Here is a 20,049-nt window from a genome sequence, read left to right as displayed (position 1 = left end):
TTGAATGTTTTGGCATGTACAGAAAAAATACATAATGTGCAAATTTTGCTTATTTGATGCTTAAATTGTGAAGAAATGAGAGTAAAATTTATGAAAGGTGATGCTTTTTGGCCTTCATGCCATTGAAACAAAAAAAGAAAAGAAAATGCAAACAGCTTTCTATCACCACAGATTTCCTTTCCTGGTCTGGAGGTCATAATTAGTTGGGAAATGCATTTCCCCCTTTATTGTATTCTTACTTTCCTTCTGCTTACTAGCCAGTGAAGGTGCTCAGCACGCAAACAAATAATTTAGGAGGTGCTCAAGCTCCGCAGCAGCCCCGGGAGCCCCTGTGGTGTGCACGCTTGATGCACATTTGAAGGCCATTTCGCAATTGTCTAGGCCATTTAACTAACTATACATATAAAGTACGAGGGCTATCCAGAAAGTAGATTACGTTTTGGAATAAAAAATAAACAAAGTATAGGAAAAATTTTTTATTATATACAGATGAAAGCCACACTCAAATACTACTTTTTGACATAGTCACCATACAAATTAAGGCATTTATCGTAGCGATGTACGAGCTTGGAAATTCCTTCGTCGAAAAATTCGGCCGCCTGCGCCTTCAACCACTCCGTTACCTCTTCTTGCAGCTGTGCGTCGTCATCAAAACGCTGCATAGCCAGCCACTTCTTCATTGCTGGGAATAGGTGGAAGTCGCTCGGTGCCAGGTGGGGACTGTACGGTGGATGAGGAAACAACTCCCACTTAAAAGATTCAAGAACTTTACGAGTGACATTTGCCGTGTGGGGCCGGGCGTTGTCGTGAAACAACAAGATCTTAGAGCTCAACATTCCTCTGCGCTTGTTTTGAATTGCTCTTCTGAGTTTTTGGAGAGTTTGGCAATACCTTTGAGAGTTTATTGTAGTGCCTCTTTCCAGGAAGTCCACCAAAATCACACCTTTTCTGTCCCAAAAAACAGTCGCCATGATCTTCCTTGCCGACATTGTTTGCATGCATTTCTTGGGTTTTTGGGGAGAACTTGTGTGCCCCCACTGCATTGATTGCAATTTCGTTTCAAAGTTCACGTGTTTCACCCATGTTTCGTCACCAGTAACGATGCGATCGAGTAAAAAGTCACCATCCTTATGGTAAGCGTCCAAAAAGTTCAACGCTGCAGCCATTCGCTGATTTTTGTGGTCCTCTGTCAAGATTTTTGGAATCCATCTTGCACAAAACTTGTGGTAACCAAGCTTTTCGCTGATGATTTCGTGCACCAAACTTCGCGAAATTTGTGGAAAACTTAAAGAAAGTTCCGTTATTGTGAAATTTCGATTTTCCCGGACTTTAGCATCGACTTTTTCGAGAAGTTCGGCGTTCACTATGCTGGGTCTCCCACTTCGATCTTCGTCGTGAACATTGGTTCGGCCATTTTTAAATCTTATGACCCACTGACGCACTCCACCTTCAGTGATAATGTTGTCTCCATACACTTCACAAAGCTGCCGATAGATTTCTATCGGTTTACAGTTTTTTGCAGTCAGAAACCTTATTACTGCGCGCACCTCGCAGCTCGCGGGATTTTCAATTAACGCAGACATTTCAAACCGTCACAGTATCTGAACGAACACAGCACGAACCTCTCACTAGCACGGCTAGATGCAGACTGAGCTGCGCAACGCTTTGACCCCAAGATGGCCGCGCTAGCCCCGCCCCTAGCAGACACAGACGAAAACGTAATCTACTTTCTGGATAGCCCTCGTATTTACTTCTCTGGAGTTTAATTTCAACCATTCGTAGTTTCAAGTGAGAGATATTTATATTTCTTCATTTTATTTTTGCCAGTTTGGTGAAAAATCTTGCTAAAAACTTAAAATTGAATGCCAAATGGGTAGTTAAAGACATTCTTTGATTTAGCTGAAATTATGTATGATAAATAGGCTTGGTAAGAGGCAACTTTTCCGCACATAAGCTTTACATATTCCTCAATTTCAGTTTTTTTCACTCCACCTTACTGTACATAACTTGTGCTTTACTTATCCTATTGTTATTATTTCTTTTGAGCTTATCATTTTCTTGCTGCATCGTGTTTAAGACTAATTCACTTAAAATTTTTTGTTGCTAACCACTTTTTAAATTTAATTTATTCAATTTATTCAAATTCAATTCAATTCAATTCAAAATTCAATGTACATATCTTGAAGTTAAATTTATTGAATGAACATAAAAAAAAATCACTCATTCGGATTGTTTTTTAAATGTAATTCATTAAATAGGTAAAAAATACGAAAAGTACGATATAAAATCTCACGAAATAACATTTAGTGATATTTTCATCCCAGGAATCGCTTGAGCAGCAGCCTATTCTGCCCATCAGAGAAAGATGAATTCATACCATTTGATCCTCCCTTAGCTTCAAAATATGGTCCAATATCAAGAGGTTCTAAAAGATCAATTTGTGGCCAGCATCCTATAGGAGTAAATACTGTTTCTCAGATGAGTGGATTAACTAATTCAACATCTGTTGTACATCATCCTGTACCCTCAGCTTCATTAAACCCCTCATACCCTCCTAAAGATTTTCCAAGTAAGTTTTTAAACATTAATTGATATCATTGTATAGCATATGCTTATTTTTCTTATCCTCTTTTAATTTTTCATATAATGATAGGATGGCAGATGAGCTGAAAATTCAAATAAATGTTCAGTAGTTTTGTAAGTCAAAACAAATGTTTCAATTGGAAAGTAAAATTAACAATTACTTCAATTTAAAGAGATGCAATCTCTAGTAGTTGCTGCTGATAAATGGATGCAGATGAAACCATACAAAGTGAGTGCAAGAAATCACTTATATATTTGTTTATATTATTACTGTTAGAACGGATGATGCATTCGAAAAATGAATAAGCAAACAGAGAAACAATAGCTTAATATTTTTCTTTGCATTATCAATATGTATTGCGTACCTTTTGAAATTTCTTTCTGCTGTTTATGTTTTAGTCATTATGAATTCAATGTTAACATACCTGCCAACTCTACTGGTTTTTCTGGGAGATTTCTGGATTTTAATCATTTCTCTTGATTATGTATATGATGTAAGGAACATTTGGTTGTACTAAGAAGCATATTAAAATATCCTATTCTACCTTAAATAACAATGGAAAAATCCATCGTAATCATCTACTGAATTTTTTCCCCAGTAGATGTTGGCAGGTATGTGTTAATTTTCATCTAATGTCAGTATCACTGATACTAGCAGGATTTTTTGCAGACATTAATATAATATTCTTTAACATGGAGATTTTCAACCTGCGGTCCATGAACTACTAATGGTCTATGAGCAATTTTCATGTGGTCTGCCATCATAAAAATTAATCTATATCATTTTTATAGTTGTATTTAAATTTATTATAGAAAGCTTTTGGATTCATCTCATTTCCCCTAGTATAATTGTTGTGAAAATATTATTTCTGTTGTATATGGCCTGCTTTGGATTCAAAAGGGTATCTAGTGGTCCTCCGTAGTGAAAGGGTTGAAAACCACTGCTAACATATTAACATCAGTATTTTCTTTTTATTCTATTCTAAAAAGGTACATATTTTATGCATTAGTCCAATTTGGAAATATTTTATTGTTTTACATTGAATGACAGAACCATTGAAGAAAATGCCACATCCTTTGCCATCTCGATTAGTGAGATGTATTAGTTGATTGTAATATGCATTTATGCTTGAAGATAGATATCTATGACAAGCTCAAATCAATTTTTTTAGATTTTTTGATTGAAAATTACACTTTGGAGATTTTTTTCAAAAATTCAATTTTTGTTCATTTTTTCAGAGTCATTGTTTCAGCATGAATTTAGAAAACTCTTTCTAATTTCTTTATTTTTCAACCAATTAAGTTGAATTTGGTATCAATTTCAATCTAATACTTTTCTCTTTCAGTGTAAACAACAGAAAGTTTTCTGTGAAAGTATTCTGTGGCTACACCCAATTCTTCACCTAATACTTTCTTTTATTTGCACTGAAAGAGAAAATTATTAGCTTCAAATTGACACCAAATTCAGCTTAATTGGTTGAAAAATAAAGAAATTAGAGAGATTTTTCTAAAATCATGCCAATACAGTGTCTCCAATGCATAATTTTTATTCAAAATATCAGTAAAAAAGGAATTTGGGCTTGTCGCATAGATAGCTATTCGTAAAAAAATAATGAATAAAATAAGAGACATAACAGCGCACGGCATTAGGCGATTTGACATGAGATGACCAATTGAAGTTTTGGCAATTTACTTTTATTTTTTAACATTTTTAATAAATTTTGTCAAAAGGTTAAAATACTGTTGAAGCAGTATTAACCTGAAATAATTATGTAATAATTTGTCACATATGATGCATTTTAGATGCTTGGTGTGTTATAAATTAACCACTAATTGCATATAAATTTGAAATATGCAATTAAAAGACGTTGTGTAGTAGGGCCGAATGAAGGATATTTTCGAGACGTAACTTCTAATAGCAAAATAAAGTTGTGTATAACCATCTTAAACATGGGAAAATAATTTTAAAAAATAATATTTATGTGTTCAGATCACGCATTGGCAGCAAAGTTTGAAAAATGGGTAAATAATTACAACATTTCAAACATTTTTATAAAAATCCAAACGTTAAAATTTTTTGTTCCAATACATATTTACATTTTTTTGCAGTTCACACATAAGCCGCAAAGTTACATGAAATTAACCAAAAATCAACGTTCTTAGCTTATTTTTTTAACTGAAATTCCCCTACTTCCTTTTAGCAGAGATCCTGCTTTGGACAGAAAAACATAAATGCCTGAATTCTTATGATGTCCAAAATGTTCATTACCAACAAATTTTCTCTCTTCCATAATGAGTCAAAACATTTAAGAAATTAAATTTTCTCTCTTCCCACCTAAATATTGATTGATCAATGTTCCAAAAGATTTGCTCTAAACTTCTGATCAATTGAAAACATTTTAGGTTCTGTGTTTCATTTCATCTATCTCAGTAATGCTACAAACATACTTATAGTTTTAATTTGAATATCCTTCATGAAAAGAACTTTTTCTGGCATGCTAAAAATGGGGTTCAGCATTTAATTTCAAAGATTCAAGACCTCTAATAGGTTAGGAATGTAATCTAGGATTTGTTTGAGACTTCCTCCACATTCAACTAAATTATGGCCACAGCCTGGTCTCTTTGCTTTTTCACATTTGAAGACATGTCTCTCTCCCCCCCCCCAAACTCAATTTGAATGAAGTCTCATGAATCCCATTCAATCAAAACCATTTTTATGTTTTTGGACCAGGTTGCCCAATTACAGGAGTTTGATTTCACTAAAATCAAGGATCAAAAATTATGTTCAAATAATATCAAGCTCTTGCACAGCCATTTCTCATGCCTGTGATACTGCAAGCAGCTCTTGTTTGCACTTTCTCTAACTTTTTCAAAATACTGCACTGAAATAAACCTGTCATCAGTACTGTAAATCAGATATGATCAGAGAGGTAAAAACTACTCTTTCTACTCTCCCATTCTATGTGGCAAATATCAATGTTTCATTCAGTGAAAATGAAATATGTTCACTGAATATGGGAACACAAGAGAGCACTCACGCTAATTGGGGGGGGGGGGGATTTTTAAGTCACATTTAGAGAAACATTCCACCAGTTTTACTTTGTTTCTATTTAAGTCTCATTTTGTTTATATTGTTACTGAAATTGAAAAATTTGTATTTAAATATTTATCTGTAGTCTCTAAGTAGTTAAGTCAGTTAAGTAAGCTCTGATGTTAATCTCATACAAGCTCAGAAAATTTTCAGCAATGAATAGCATTTGTCAAATAAAAATCTTTGCACAATATTGTAAAAATTATTCTCTTTAGTATCACAAAATTAAAATTGAATTACAGCGTTAGTTTTATTTTGAATGTTTTTCTTGGTTTTAAAATTTTAGTATGGTTTCAGTAAGTTAAAAATAAAGGTTATTGTTACAAATTTGAAAAAAAAAAAAAAAACAGAGGATTCTAGAGTGCTCACACCATAAGTGTTTGATTATGATGTTTAAAAAGTAGACTTAAACAATTAAATTCATTTAAGAAGGATAAGATAGTAGTTTTCTCACATTTTGTTTTAGGTTTCACTTTTTTGTGTGTAATTTCTTGCTTTCTATTTTTTTAAACATGTTTAAAACCTTTGGTATTATTTCTTGATTATTAAAGAGTTGCAAGTTGTTAGTTCAATATCATGCCCTCTCCCTCAGTGTATCTAGTATTTACGCTTTTTTAATACTCTGCCCTTCCATTCATTGTGTTTCAAAAACTGAAGAATATATATATATATCATGAACTATAATGTTTGTTAATTATCTAATTTTTGATATAATACTCATTTCTTCTCCATTTACAACTCAGATTTTTCTGTTCCACCACCATTTGTTCCCAAGCAATATTTCCCTTTTGCCAACTGCTTTGTGCCAACTGCTGTTGATTATGAAGCTTACTCATACAGTGATGACTATAGTCTCAGGTATAATGTTTGATATCTAATCATTTACTTACTACTTTGCTTTTCCTTAACCACACAGTACAAAAACACATACTTGCCCTTTTCAATAAGAATTTAAGGATTGCAAACATTTTGTTCTGATAATTTATTTGAAATCTGTAAAAATTAGTTTCAAAATGTGAGTTTGACTCTTTATTTTTTCATCATGGGAGTACTATTTTTTATTTTAATGGGAGGAAAATGGCTATTTTGTTCTGTTTATGCTTCAAATTTATAATAAGTATTTGTTAAAAGATTTTCTGCCGAAACTGATTACAGAATAATTCACATTGGTTTCCCAGTCATATTGTCTCATATAATAAGATTGTATGCATTGTTGAAAGCCTCATTGGTGAGTTTTTCATTGATATCATTGACAAGTCATTACTAAAAGTGATTAGAATTACTAAAAGTAAGAAGTTAGAATTATTCGAAATTATATTAGAAGTAATTGTTCTTTTGAGCAATAAAAATCAGTGTAATTTAATATTCAGTCTTCGTAGAAAGTGTAGTGCATACAAATATATATTGCAGAAATAGTGTTTTTTGTTACTTGTCTAACTGTTAGCTTTGTCACTGTATTCATAAATTATGACTATTATAATCAACTATTTTTTCATTCTACAAAGTTGAAATGCTATCTCAAAAATGTTTTTTTCTGGATTTTTTAAAATTTGCAGTGTAAGTTTCTTACTGAATGATCAGTAGCATGATTCATAAGGTATCTAATTCTTTTAAACTGAAGTTTGCCCCAAAAATTTTAATTGAAATTCTTTTAACTTATGCACCAAGATATTGAACATATTTTATATTCCTTGTTCATGCCAAGTGATTTTTTTTCTGGGAGCGCTTACAGATAAAGTAATTCTTACAAAAGTGTAGCCACAATAATGTCTGGTGCTGAGAAGTTTTCAAGGATTTTTAATTACCAAGTGAATTATAACAGTTTAAATTTTGAAAGCTCCTTACCTAATAAGGACTTGAGAAGAAGGAAGTGAAGTAACTTTCTTATGATTCTAGAAAGTTCTTGAATTTTATCTTTTCAACTGAGGTCCCCATAAGTACAAAATTTTTTCACCCAGAAACACTTACACAACTAATTACCCAGGGCTAGCTAAATCTAGCCCTGAAAATGTACTTGAGTTTTGAGGTAGTTCATCGTATTGACAAGTGTTGTGACAAAAATCTATGGTATTGTTTCTGTAAATTGAAGAGAACAGATATTAGCTTGAAAGAATTCATTCATCATGGATTTAAAGCCTGAACCCTCAAACTTCCATCTTTTCTTTCTCGTTTTAAGCAGTGTACAATAGTTCATTTCATACTGAATGGAGTTTCATGTGTTTGGGAAAATGCCATGCTATTTAATATGTACATCTTTATGTTGTAATGAATTTATGTTCTTTTGTTTGGACTGTGTAAAAAGATTTCTTATTTCTTAAAATATGTTTTTTTTATTAAACTGGGTTTTCTTGGTTAAACCCTGTAAAAGCTAAAGCTTATGTTTTTAGCATGTTGAATTTGACTGCATAAAAGAAATGCTCCATCTTTTTTTTTTTTTGTTGATGATGATTACACAATCAATTTTTCTCTTACAGTTTATTTCTTTTAAGCATTTATGCATTTAGTTACTCCCAAAAAAGAAATAATAAATTGGTTTTTCGAAATTGATGCATTTTAGAAAATTAAATATAACATTCTTATCTAAAACTTTTTTCACTTAGCACTTTTTTATATTAAATTTATTTTTTCATTCTGTACTAGGCTTGAATCAACCCTTGAAAGGTGAACAAAAACAACAACAGTAGTTTGCAAGAATAAGTTTACTTTATGCCTCCAGTTAATGAATCCACATTCTTAACTTTCCAGGGGGGGGGGGGGGGACAGCCTCTTTACCAACATGAAAGGTTAAGCATATTTCTTCAATCACTATTCCGTATCAAGTTTTGGCTTATTTCGCTGCTGAACCTCATGAGTCAAGTGCAGTTTTCATTTTGGTCTATGAGTTGCGGTAAATTTTATGTTTAGTTGAGTTAAGTGTTAAAATAGAAGCAGTGTATTTGAGAGATATGCATAACTGTTAAGTAAGCTCTTGTTACATTTGAGGCAGTGAGAAGCAAAGGGATGTAAGTGATAAAATTTAAAATTGGGACATAACCAGTACAAATGGTAGGTGAACCTCTCCTCTGTCTTGGGGAAAGAGACAGTACTAGTACTGGTAGGTGCTGCTATATATTTTGATAAAAATTTCAATGAAAGCCTACCTAGGACCTTATCTTCAAATGCGTTTCACTCAAAACTTGAAAATGTCAACTTACAGACCTTTGCTTCTCACTGCCTCATTTGATGTTATATATTTTTTATGAAGTTTATATTACATTGAAGCACCTTTTAAAAGTTTCTAGGGGCCATTCCTAACACTTGAGTAATATTTAATCCTGGAATAACAATATAAATACAGAATCAAATGCAAAAAAAAAAAAAAAAAAGCTTATTGCTTCAGTGCAGACTGCTACTGATGCTAGAAATGTTCCAATGATGACTAAAAGTAAGTTTAAGGTAGGAGGAAGAATAGCTAAAGTCAGACATTCTTAGACCTATTTGGCATAAAGCTATAAAGCAAAATTACCTCTTAATAAATCTCTCAGCTATGCATACCTGCTGGAAGATTAAAAGTTTTCAAATGAGAACCAAAATTTTAACAAAGCATTATTGCCCAAGTACGTTACACTGTATTAAGATACTTATACAATATGTTGATATTATCCCAAGTACAAAATGGAAAAAAGCTTTAAAGTTTCAATTGCCAACGACTGCAACACTTTTAGTGGAACTATGATGCATAACTTAGCAATGCACCAACTACACGCAACAGCAAAATATTTTGAATTCCAATACAAAACATTTCTGGGAAGAATGTCTACTGTATTACATTAGCCTTTACCAATCATTGTTTTCTTAATACATATGTTTCTTTTCCTTGTTGATTAAAAAAAAAAAAAAGATGCATTCCTTTCATTTTTTTTAGTTACGAGAGAGGCTTTGGGCAAAAGAGAACCAAGTATAATCATGAGTACTTTGATGACAGTTTTCATCATGTTCAGGTCTGCCAAAAATATTTTTACCTCTGCTTTTAAAGATTTTTTTTTTTTCATTTAAAGTAATTTTTTGATTTCTACCAGTTTTTATTATTATAGAATTTTAACTATTTTTAAGGCTCAAGAGCTGCTGCCGGCAGAAAAACCTGATGCTCATTCTAGCAAAGAAGAACTTTTTGTAATGGATGAAGCAATGCAAGAACTTTCTAAAGTAAGCATGTTTAAAAATTTTCTTTAAAATTGGGAAGATTTAACGAAATTGCTGTATATGCTTTTCTATTGTTTGTTTGACTACAAATGTGTTAGTGGCAATAGTGTTGGAAGCGAATATCTTTATGGTAAAGCACACATCAATGTGTAGAAGGTCATTATTACATTTTAAAAAATATTCTTAGCTTGAATTTATTTAAATTCTTTCAGTTTTTTGTTCTGTTCTTTTTGAATATATTTATATTTCATGTCATTTGGAAGAAAAAAAACTTGGTGTCATTAATACTTTTTCAACACTTGTAGCATTATGTTCTTCATTTATTTAACTTCTTCTTTTGTCTGTGGGTGCTAAAATCCCCCTTTTTGCTGTTGATGTTTTCCAACTAACAAAAATATTTTTTCTTTTTACTTGAAGTAAAAAATAAATAAATAAATAAATAAAATAAAATAAAGTTTATGTGTGGCACAATACTTTTCTTAAGTGTACTTAACACGCTGTGGTGACATAAGTCATGGGATACCACTTAATATAGTGTCTGACCTCTTTACTCAGATAAATGCAACATATTGATGTGGTAAAGACTCAATAAGTTGTTAGAAGTTCTCTGCAAAAATAATAAGCAATGCTGTTGCTATAGACGTACATAATTAGAAATGTGTTGCTGTTGCAAGATTTTTTGCACGAGTTAATCTCTCGATTATATCCCGTAAATGAGTGATGGAACTTATGTTGGATGATCTTGGGAGCCAAATCATTTTCTGTAACTGTCCAGAACATTTTTCTAGCCAATTGGAACTGTTAGTAGCTCTTAGACAGTGCATTGCCCTCCCTAAAAATTCTATCATTCTTTTTTTTTTTTGCATAGTTGAAAACCATGAATTGCTGCAAGTGATCTGAAATTAGCTGAGATAACTATTTTCAGTCAGTCATAGGCTCTGTTGGACCACTGGACCTACTCCATTCCATGTGAAAGTAGATCACACCTTTATGGAGTCAACACTATGCTACACAATGCCTCAGTGGCAATTTCTGTTCATGATTTCATAGGCTCTGCAACACACTCAAGCCACACCATCAGGTCTTATCAACTGAAATCCTGACTTCACTGACCAAGCTGTGGTTTTCCAGTTGTCAATGTTCCATCCAATATTCTGACAAGGCCAAGATAAATTTTACAGGCGATGTTGAGCTGGCTTCGAAGGCACTGCAGTTGGTCTTTTGTTGCCATAATCCATAAGAGCCAGATTTTGCTGCCCTGTTGTGACAGACGTGTCTGTCGTAAGCCACACATTGATTCTGGGGATTATTTTATGCAATGTGACATGTCTATTAACTCTGAAAATTCTACGCACACATCACTAATATTGGTCATTAAGTACATGTGGTCCACGAGTGTGTTGTTCAAGATGGGGGGTTATACCTGAAAATAGGTATTTTTCGACTTTCTTTTAACACTGAGAATGTTGAATACCTCAATGAATTCTGACATGGAATATCCCACCGCTCTAAGCCCAACTACCAATCTAGGTTCAAAGTCTGTCAATTCCTGTTATACAGTCATAATCAGGTTAGAAAACTTTTCAAATGATACAATTGAGTACAAATGAAATCCCTACCAATGAACTGCCCGTGTATACATTTTCTATGTGATGCTATTACCATCTGTTTGTTTTCATATTGCTATCCCATGACTTTTGTCACCTTAGTGTATAAGAATCAAACAATAAAAGAACGGTATTTTTTTCTGCTAGATGTATAGTCCAGTCTCTATAATCCTAATTAATTGGGCAAGAACAAGCTTATACTGCTAAAAACTAGGCCTAAATCTGTGTTCTCAATGTAAAATTAATACTGCATGCAAAATAAAGAGCTTTTAACAAAATACTAATGGACACTCTAAGTTGTGTTATTTGTTTCTTATCCCACTTGGCAGACTGAAACATTGAGACCGAGTCTATAAACCCGTGTGTTTTCAATCCCCCCAAAACAACAGAAGATCACAGCTGATGCAGGAAAAAATATGGGCAGGAGCGGCTTAATTCATATTGCATTTTGGACATGAAGGGTAAACTTTAAGACCTGCCACCTGTCATTGTGCTTGTGTCTGTCCACTTTGCAGCCTCGCCAGAACCGTTTGATCCCCTCTATTGCTTGCCCAAGTAAAGCAGTACCAGGAACTCTAAATTGTAAATTAAAATTAACATTTCATGCAACATTGCATATATAAATGTATCGTTTTAGTCCCATGAAATTTTAAATATAAATGCACACTTCTCTTTCATTAGAAATATCCACAGTAAGGTGGACCTTATATGAGGGTTTAAAAAAAGTTGTAAATTTTTTTGGGGCACCCTGTGCTTTTGTTCAAATCTTTGAAATATAATTACTGTAATTTTTTTAGATTTTTATGCCATTTTGAGTGTCACTACTGCAGCTAGAAACTTTTTAACTTCTGGAAAAGTTACAATTTATCTAACTTCAGATGAAACTTTATTTATTAAGCATTGTGTACAGTTTAAAATCAAATCTGTGAAGCCAGGAAACACAGTAAATTAACAGAATTGCAAAGATGAACTAGAGAATATTGTCTTTTGGGACAGTAAAATGTGAGTACAGATATTAACTTCTAAATTACTTCATTAATGGCAACTAGTATTGCTTCTGTTCTTCGTCTTTGGCATTAAATTTATCGTAGTTTTCCATCACTGCCAATCCATGCTTTGTTATATTATTTATAACTCTTCATCAGCTATGCCCATCCCCTCCCAAAAGCGTTTGGGCATTTCCCCAAATACTACAGAGCCCTTTTCAAGAGCAAGACCCCTCCCCTGCTCCCCCCAAAAAAACTTAAAAGAACCCATAAAAAACATCCTTCTCTAAAAATGCGGATGACACAGTCTGTGACATGATCCCCTTCCCACCATTAGTGAAGGAGTTGACTGGGAGCAGCCCAATCTGAATAAAGAATCAAATGCATAAGTTTTCTTGTAAAATTCATTGCCTTTCCATTTTATTAGTTTTCCTTTTTTATTGGGGGGGGGGGGGGGGGTTGATTCTAATGGTGTCTTCAAGATTTTAAATAACCTCATCATGCTATTTGATGTAAATTCATATATTTTTAAAGCTGCATCAGGATTTACTAGAGTTCCCTGCATGAGTTCATTATCTCCTTTTAGGGCTTGTACCATTTTCCCTTACATTTCTTGAAAAATATCATTAAAAAGCATAAGAGCAATTAGTTCCTCTGAAAGTGCAAGCCACCACTAATGTCCAAGCAACTTGTTAATTATACTAATAAGCCTCATAATTAATTATCTCATATCCTTTTACCCCTTTTTAAGATCTAAAAGCAAAAGCAAATAGGCTACAGTACAAAAGCAAAATTCTACCATTAGCTGGATAATTATATGCATATCAAACGAAATGATGAGTTGACAAAAAAAAAAAGAAGTAATCATGGTACCAGTACAAACATTCTACAACTAAAATTTAAGTGAAATACAGTGAAATCTAAATTATCAATTGGCTGGCTGTCACTGAATCTTATCGACCAATTTTCACAGGTTGGATTCATTGTTGTAGTTCTCAATATTGATTGCAAATGTTCATGTGGTAATTTGCTCCTTAATTTTTACTTGTCATGTTAACAAATGTATGTGCTACTGAACATTGCTTGCATTTTCTTTAGTATTGGTAAATCCTGGATTTAAGGTTTGGAGAACTCCAAAGGCCCCAATGATCAGAAACTTAATTGCATATCAGAAGTCTGCAAGCTCACAAGCTCCATAAATGGGTCTCCAAATAGTTTTATTTTTATGTTTTTTGGAGGAGAATAATACCTATTGACCACATGGCGAGTACAAAAAAAAAAAAAAAAGAAAGAAAGAAAATAAAAAAAGTGATTATAAAAATATAAAAAATCTAGATCATATTTATCTTGAAAAATATGTTCATATTCTTGCTCAATGTGATTTGTACTATTTCAAAAATAATAAGATATTGTCACCAGAAAGCCAATGCTAAAAGATTACTGACAAATTACACATAAACCTTAATGTTTGACATGTGGCATTAAAGAAATGCATAAAAATTTGCCAAAATTGCTGGGTATTCAGCATATAAACAAGTGAGCAGGAGTTTTAACTTTAAGTTGGAAACATAGGCCTTGAGTAATGAAATATTGAAAAATGTGTCGTGTTTTTCAGAATGACTTTTTATTTTATTTATTTATTTTTTATCTTTTTTTTCTTAATATTTCTCAGCCATTCTCTTCTGGTCTTCTTAAGGTCTTCCTATGACCTTAATATCTTGAAAAAGGTCACAGGAAATTGCTGTGACCTCCCGAAAAATTACCTCATTCAGAAGATTTTATTTGACCATTCGGCAAATTAAAAATTATTGATATTTTGCAATGTTTTTCTTTTAATGACGCCTAATGTCTTTTGTCATTAGATGTAGGTATTGTGAATGCTAGTAGTTTATCATTTGGTAAAATTTGGAGTTTTATTCAGTAAACTGAGAATTTCTCTCGCCCAAAACGTTAAGTTTGGAGTGCAACTGCAGATAACTCGAAAGCTTAACATGAAGAAAGAAAATTTGTGATTGCCTTTTCATGCCGATTCCATGAATAATGTATTTTGTATGGAATTAAGTTTTAATTGTTTTATTTGTAAATATAAAATGAGGCTTGAATTTGAAAATATTAATGAGTTTTTTCAAAATATTCCACCTGAAGCAACAATCTTTACCCATCGTTCAGGCTATAAGCAGATTCCTAGAAGGAAGAATTCCATTTCTTATGAAGGGACTCGGTCATCAACCTAATTTTGCATGTTGTCATATTAGGTGAAGCACTCTCCAGTAAGTGCTAACTGTATCAAGAACAAATGCTAGTTTGAAGAGGCATTGTTATGTAAATACTGTGGTTATGGTAGGACCTCCCATTTCTCCCCTTTCAGGTATGTTGAGATGGGTTGACCTACATGTGGCCTAGCATTGTTGTTCTGCAAAATCAAGTTTCTCGTGTCTTTTGTGTCATTCCAGCCATTTTTTTGGATAGTTTGCTTCAAACCCATTAATTGAAGTCAGTAAGGTTAGAAATTAATACTAATATCAAGCAATAACTCATGTTCCTCATTTTTCGACTTTTTGGGGCACCATTGCATTCTTTGTTCTTGACATCAAACACTACTTTTTGAGCTTTAAACCCAATATCTGCAAGTTAGCTCCTATAGAGCATGGTTTCCGTAAACATTCACAAGCAAGCGGTTCGCTTCTGCAGTGGTGAAGATAAACTTCCTGCAAATTCTGCTTTTTTTTTAAATTTTAAATCTGAAATTTTGATGCAATCTGAATGCTTGCAGTTGGCACTTCAAACAAGTTTATTAATATGTTTAACAGCTTACATACACCTTTTAAATCCATTTATTGAAAAGTCGAAAAGTCAGAAGAGATGCAAGAGAGACTTGTTTAACTGCAAACAAAACTGCAAGTTTAAAATTTTCTTTTTCTTTGCATTATATACTGAATTTTATTTAATTTAATTTTTATTTATTAGCTGTTGTTTTTCTGTTTTTTTTTCTTTTTCATATTTTCTCTTAACAAGATAGAGACACTACATTAATCAATAGGAACATAGCACTTATTTGTTTGAAGCCAAGCAAAAGCCTAGAGTGTGGCCATCTCTTTACTTATTCTTGTGATGTAATTTCTCTTTTATATACACAGCACATCCCCGTTTAACCTGCAATACTTCTATTTTCATAATCGTTAGTCCTAGATGCATATTTCTAATTGCAAAATTGGTCAAAATAAGATGCAGAGTAAAGATATGAAAAGTTTGGAGATAGGAAAAGTTAAGTAGGAAGGTCCGAAATCTAACTTTTTATATGGCCCTCTAATCACCCTCATTGCATTTCGGGAAATAATCCCCATTGAAAAATAATAGCAACATAAAAAATTAAAAACATTTGTGACCAAAATTTAAGGAGATATTCAAAGTTTTTAGTGACCGTGCAGAAGATGAGATTGAAAGGTATCTTTCAAGAAGGTCCCTTTCAGAAGAATGATATGTTCTCAAAGTAAAAAAAATAAATATATTTATGTTTTTCATTGCTATTGAAAAATAAATGCAAACGTTATGCTATGATACGTAAAAACATACAAAAAAAGTCCATACAATTTGAAAACTCATGCTCTTTATACACCTATACTTTAAAATCCTTGTTAGTCGTTATATTTCTCTCTTAAACCTGTATTTGAATGCAAGCACAAAGTGGTATAAGTCACAAAACACTGCATTTCATATCTCATTGAATATTGGTGGTACATCTGTCAAATTTTTTGTGTTTGAATTGTTTCTTCATGCTTGTGATTTTCATTAATGCAATGTAGGGGACTTGGGTACCATATAAAAAGTTATTTCGTATTTTTGTGCTATTTATTTTTCACTTTTTTATATCTTTAATGTTGTAACTCTGCATCTCATTTTGACCACTTTTGTAATTGGAAGTATGCATCTGGACTAATTGTTGCAAAAATAGAGGATTCGCAATTCAAAGGGGGGGGGGGGGCACTGTATGTCCTTTTTTCAGCCTAAAGTGACCATTAAGAGGCTGTACCACCAGCTGGGTGAGGCATCTATCCATCATGTCTGAATCAGAGCTCTGCTCGGAGGTCATTATCTTTTTAATCTGTTCTTCTGATTTAAAAAAAAAAAAAAAAGAGGAAGGGTGGCTTATTTCTTAAAAATCAATGAAGGTGATGAATGCCACATTTGGTATGGGAAGAGAGCAACAAGGATGTATAAGCTAAGGCTGGCTGGCCTAGAAAGAGCACTTTTTAGCCATATAAACTACTTACTGCAGAAATTAGATATCTATGAAACAATTTCTTACGCAAAATTATTTTTCATACATTGACACAAAGACTCAAAAATTGGTCCTGACCATAGATCAAAGCTGTAGTTTTGGATTTAGTAACTTAGCCAAAGGATAAATTAAGTAGATTCTAAAACAACTTCATATAGAAAAATCAGTAAAAAAAAATGTTTAGATCCCCTCCCACCCCCCTAAAATTTACTTTTGGAGCAATCATCAATTTTTAATGATTAATTTTTTTTTCTACTCTCTAACTAGATAATTTTTGTTTTGAACTACATAGAGTAAACCAGAAGCTTATTATGCCTCTTAGAATCTTGCTTATAATCTTTCTTCATGTGGAAGTTTTTTTTTTTTTTTTTTTTGTAGGAGACATATTCTATGATGTATTTTTCATGCTATACATATTTTTCATAGTTTGATTTTTTTTCTTTAGAGAGCTATGGAGTATGCAGCATTATCTTCTTACAGACAGTCATGTAATTTTACTAGTGATATTGTTCCTACACCTGTTGCACCATGGCCATCTCAAACATGGGAAAATGTATTCCTTAAATATTCTGAGGTAACTTTACCCCTAGGTTAAATAATATACAGTATAACCTCAATATCTCGAATCACTCAGGAAAAGAAAAAAAATTCGAGATGTCGAGTGTTTGAGTCATAAAGGTTTTTTCTGAAGAAATTTCACTAATTACTCTCACACTTACACACAATGCAACATATATTTATATAAGTGCTATGCCCACTTTGCAATAAGAATTAACAAAGTATTTTGAAATAAGTAGCAAATTTGACTTTCTTTTTTTAACTTCCAACTTCAAGGTTCTAATTTTATCTTCAATCACATTCAATTTATGCTTTTCTTCAGCAATTTTGTAAAAATTAAAACTGCGGATTGCTGCAGAGCACGCTTTCCCATTTTTGAACCCTTTAAAACCAGTCAGTCACGAAAAATTGACTCCATGTTCTCAAAGTGTGCACATGTTCCAAAGAAAAGTGCAGAGAAGTTAACCTCTGGGAAAGATATAAAGCTAAAAAAGACTACAGGACCCTCTCATAACTACTCTCCTATTATCTCACTTTAGTCCCCCTATTCTTATACTTATCTGGAAAAGGGATGAATAGGTAAAAGCATATGTCTCCAGAAGTGGTTTCACTCTAAAAATTACCAAGGAAAAAACAGCAATTAAAATTTGCTTCTGTGCAGAAATTTCTACACATCAAGGTTTTGACAAAAAAAAAAATAAAAAAAATCCCTGATAACTATGGAAAATACACTCGAGTTTTTATGAAAAATGCAGAGGCAAAATGTTTTTTGTTTTTTAATAATCAAGATATCTAGGTTTGATTGAATATTTTTTTTTAATTTCAAAATAATCTGTTGAGTATTAGAACAACAAACAACTCAACAAAGCAGTTTTAAGTTACATTGTCATAATATTCCTTTACAAATAATAGAGTATTTAATTCACTTCACTCTTTAAATTCAACTAAGAACACTCCTTTTGCACTTTTTGAGTCACATATATCCTTGATTCTGTGGTCAGTAGGAGTAGTGATGCGTTTTCTGCCACATTTTCCTACGTGATCCGCTTCCAATTTTGGTCAATTTTAATTTTGGTTTGTCCAACTACTGACTTAAAAATACCTGTTATATTTGCAATAGCTCTCTGGGTATAAGTAGAGGGGAGTAGCAATACATTTTCTAAGGAATATCTCTAAAGCTTTGTCTATTCTCAAAAAAAGTTTTGATAATAGCACGTTATAATATAAATCCAATATTGAAATTCATTCACAAACTGTAGCAAAAGTACTTTATTAATAGTGTTACTCAAGTATTGACTATTAGCAAACACCATAACTTTCGGAGAAATAATTCTAGAATACTTAATGTGACCTACTATGGGGATTCACCCCACTATGGAGACTAAAACTGGAATAATCTCTCTTATTTGTAAAATGACCCTGACTGGTATCGTTTCCACTTCTAAAAAACAATAATAATGATAATACTGGGTGCAATGCAGAATAAAGAAGTTTTATAGTTCATGGTTTATTTCAACAAAAAGTGAGTTTGCACATGAAAATGTGAGAATTTAAGTAGTGTCCCTAATAATATGCCCTACCCCCCCCCCCCCCCCGGGTTTGAAACTATCCAATATTTTGACATATATCCAATATTTTCAAACAGCACAAACTGAAATCTTTAAAATAGTAAATGCACCCTCAAATCACTCTTTATATTCTCATATCATTAGAACAATATGTAAACTTATGAATATTGAAAAGAAACCTTAGTTTTATCTAACATTTCAGTTATATTTTTATCAATTTTATTGAAATTAATTTAGTTTTAGCTGTTTTACTCATTTTTCTTATGTTAGCTACTTTTACTTATGATTCAGAAATAAAAATATGCATAAGTTCACAGTCATAATATATTTTTTATGACTAATGTTTAATAATTAATACGAATTAAATTGTTACATTACTAATAATTTTATGAATATAAAATAAAAAAAAGGAATATTATATTACTTTGTTACATTAATAATATATTAATACATCATAAAAATATAATACATAACATTTTGGTTATTTTTAATAATAAATGAATAATATTGCTATGTTAATATAATTTTTATATTGAAAATACTGTAGTTGAAAAAATAAATATCAAAAATATCAAAATATCATGATATTTTCAAAATAAATATTGGATATAGATCGTGATATATATCATGATATATATTGACTGATATATATCGGCACCCCCCCCCCCCCTTCTCCTGCACAAAAGCTAACTACTTAAAAGTATTTAGTTAATGAGCAGTCCTAGCTAAACAAAATATATAAATCAACTAATTAATAACGATAATAAGTTTTCTGCTGCTAACCTATGAAACAATGTCACTTAGTGACTAAGAAGACGTAAAGGTCTGAAAGTCCTTATGATGATTCGTTTTTCCTAAACTAAAGTTTCAGCGTACTAATATAAATGATTTTCAGGCCTTGAATATTTTATAACTTGGTTATTTTGGTTTCTTCTTTGAATGTTCAAAGCATTCACAGCCCTATAATAAGGAATTTATTTATCTAAGCTTTTTGATTCTTTGAAATATGTATACTTCGAAAATGAAACTTAAAAAACTAAACTACATTTGAACTGCTCTTCTTTGTAACTTGACTTATCAGATATTTTGTAAAAATTTTGATGCAGTAGATATTTTATCAACTTTTTTCTTGTAAAAAATGCTGTTTTGTCTTTCTATACTTTTTATATTGCTACTTACTTTTATTTGTTTAGAT

At 32.1% G+C, this 20,049-nt stretch overlaps 1 protein-coding gene across 1 annotated transcript in view; it reads left to right on the top strand.

Moving 5' to 3' along the window:
• The window catches only part of LOC129231200 (roquin-2-like), a 100,921-nt gene that overhangs the window by 69,609 nt on the left and 11,263 nt on the right, over positions 1–20,049 (top strand). The window contains exons 14-18 of the mRNA XM_054865448.1: positions 2,325–2,569; positions 6,418–6,532; positions 9,579–9,654; positions 9,767–9,859; positions 17,174–17,302. Coding sequence (XP_054721423.1) covers positions 2,325–2,569; positions 6,418–6,532; positions 9,579–9,654; positions 9,767–9,859; positions 17,174–17,302 — 658 coding nt within the window. The remainder of the gene's footprint in view (positions 1–2,324; positions 2,570–6,417; positions 6,533–9,578; positions 9,655–9,766; positions 9,860–17,173; positions 17,303–20,049) is intronic.

The sequence above is a fragment of the Uloborus diversus genome, chromosome 10 (assembly GCF_026930045.1).
Source record: "Uloborus diversus isolate 005 chromosome 10, Udiv.v.3.1, whole genome shotgun sequence".
NCBI lineage: Eukaryota > Metazoa > Arthropoda > Arachnida > Araneae > Uloboridae > Uloborus > Uloborus diversus.
Note: the sequence above shows the minus strand (reverse complement) of the source record. Positions and strands in the feature narration are given on the sequence as shown.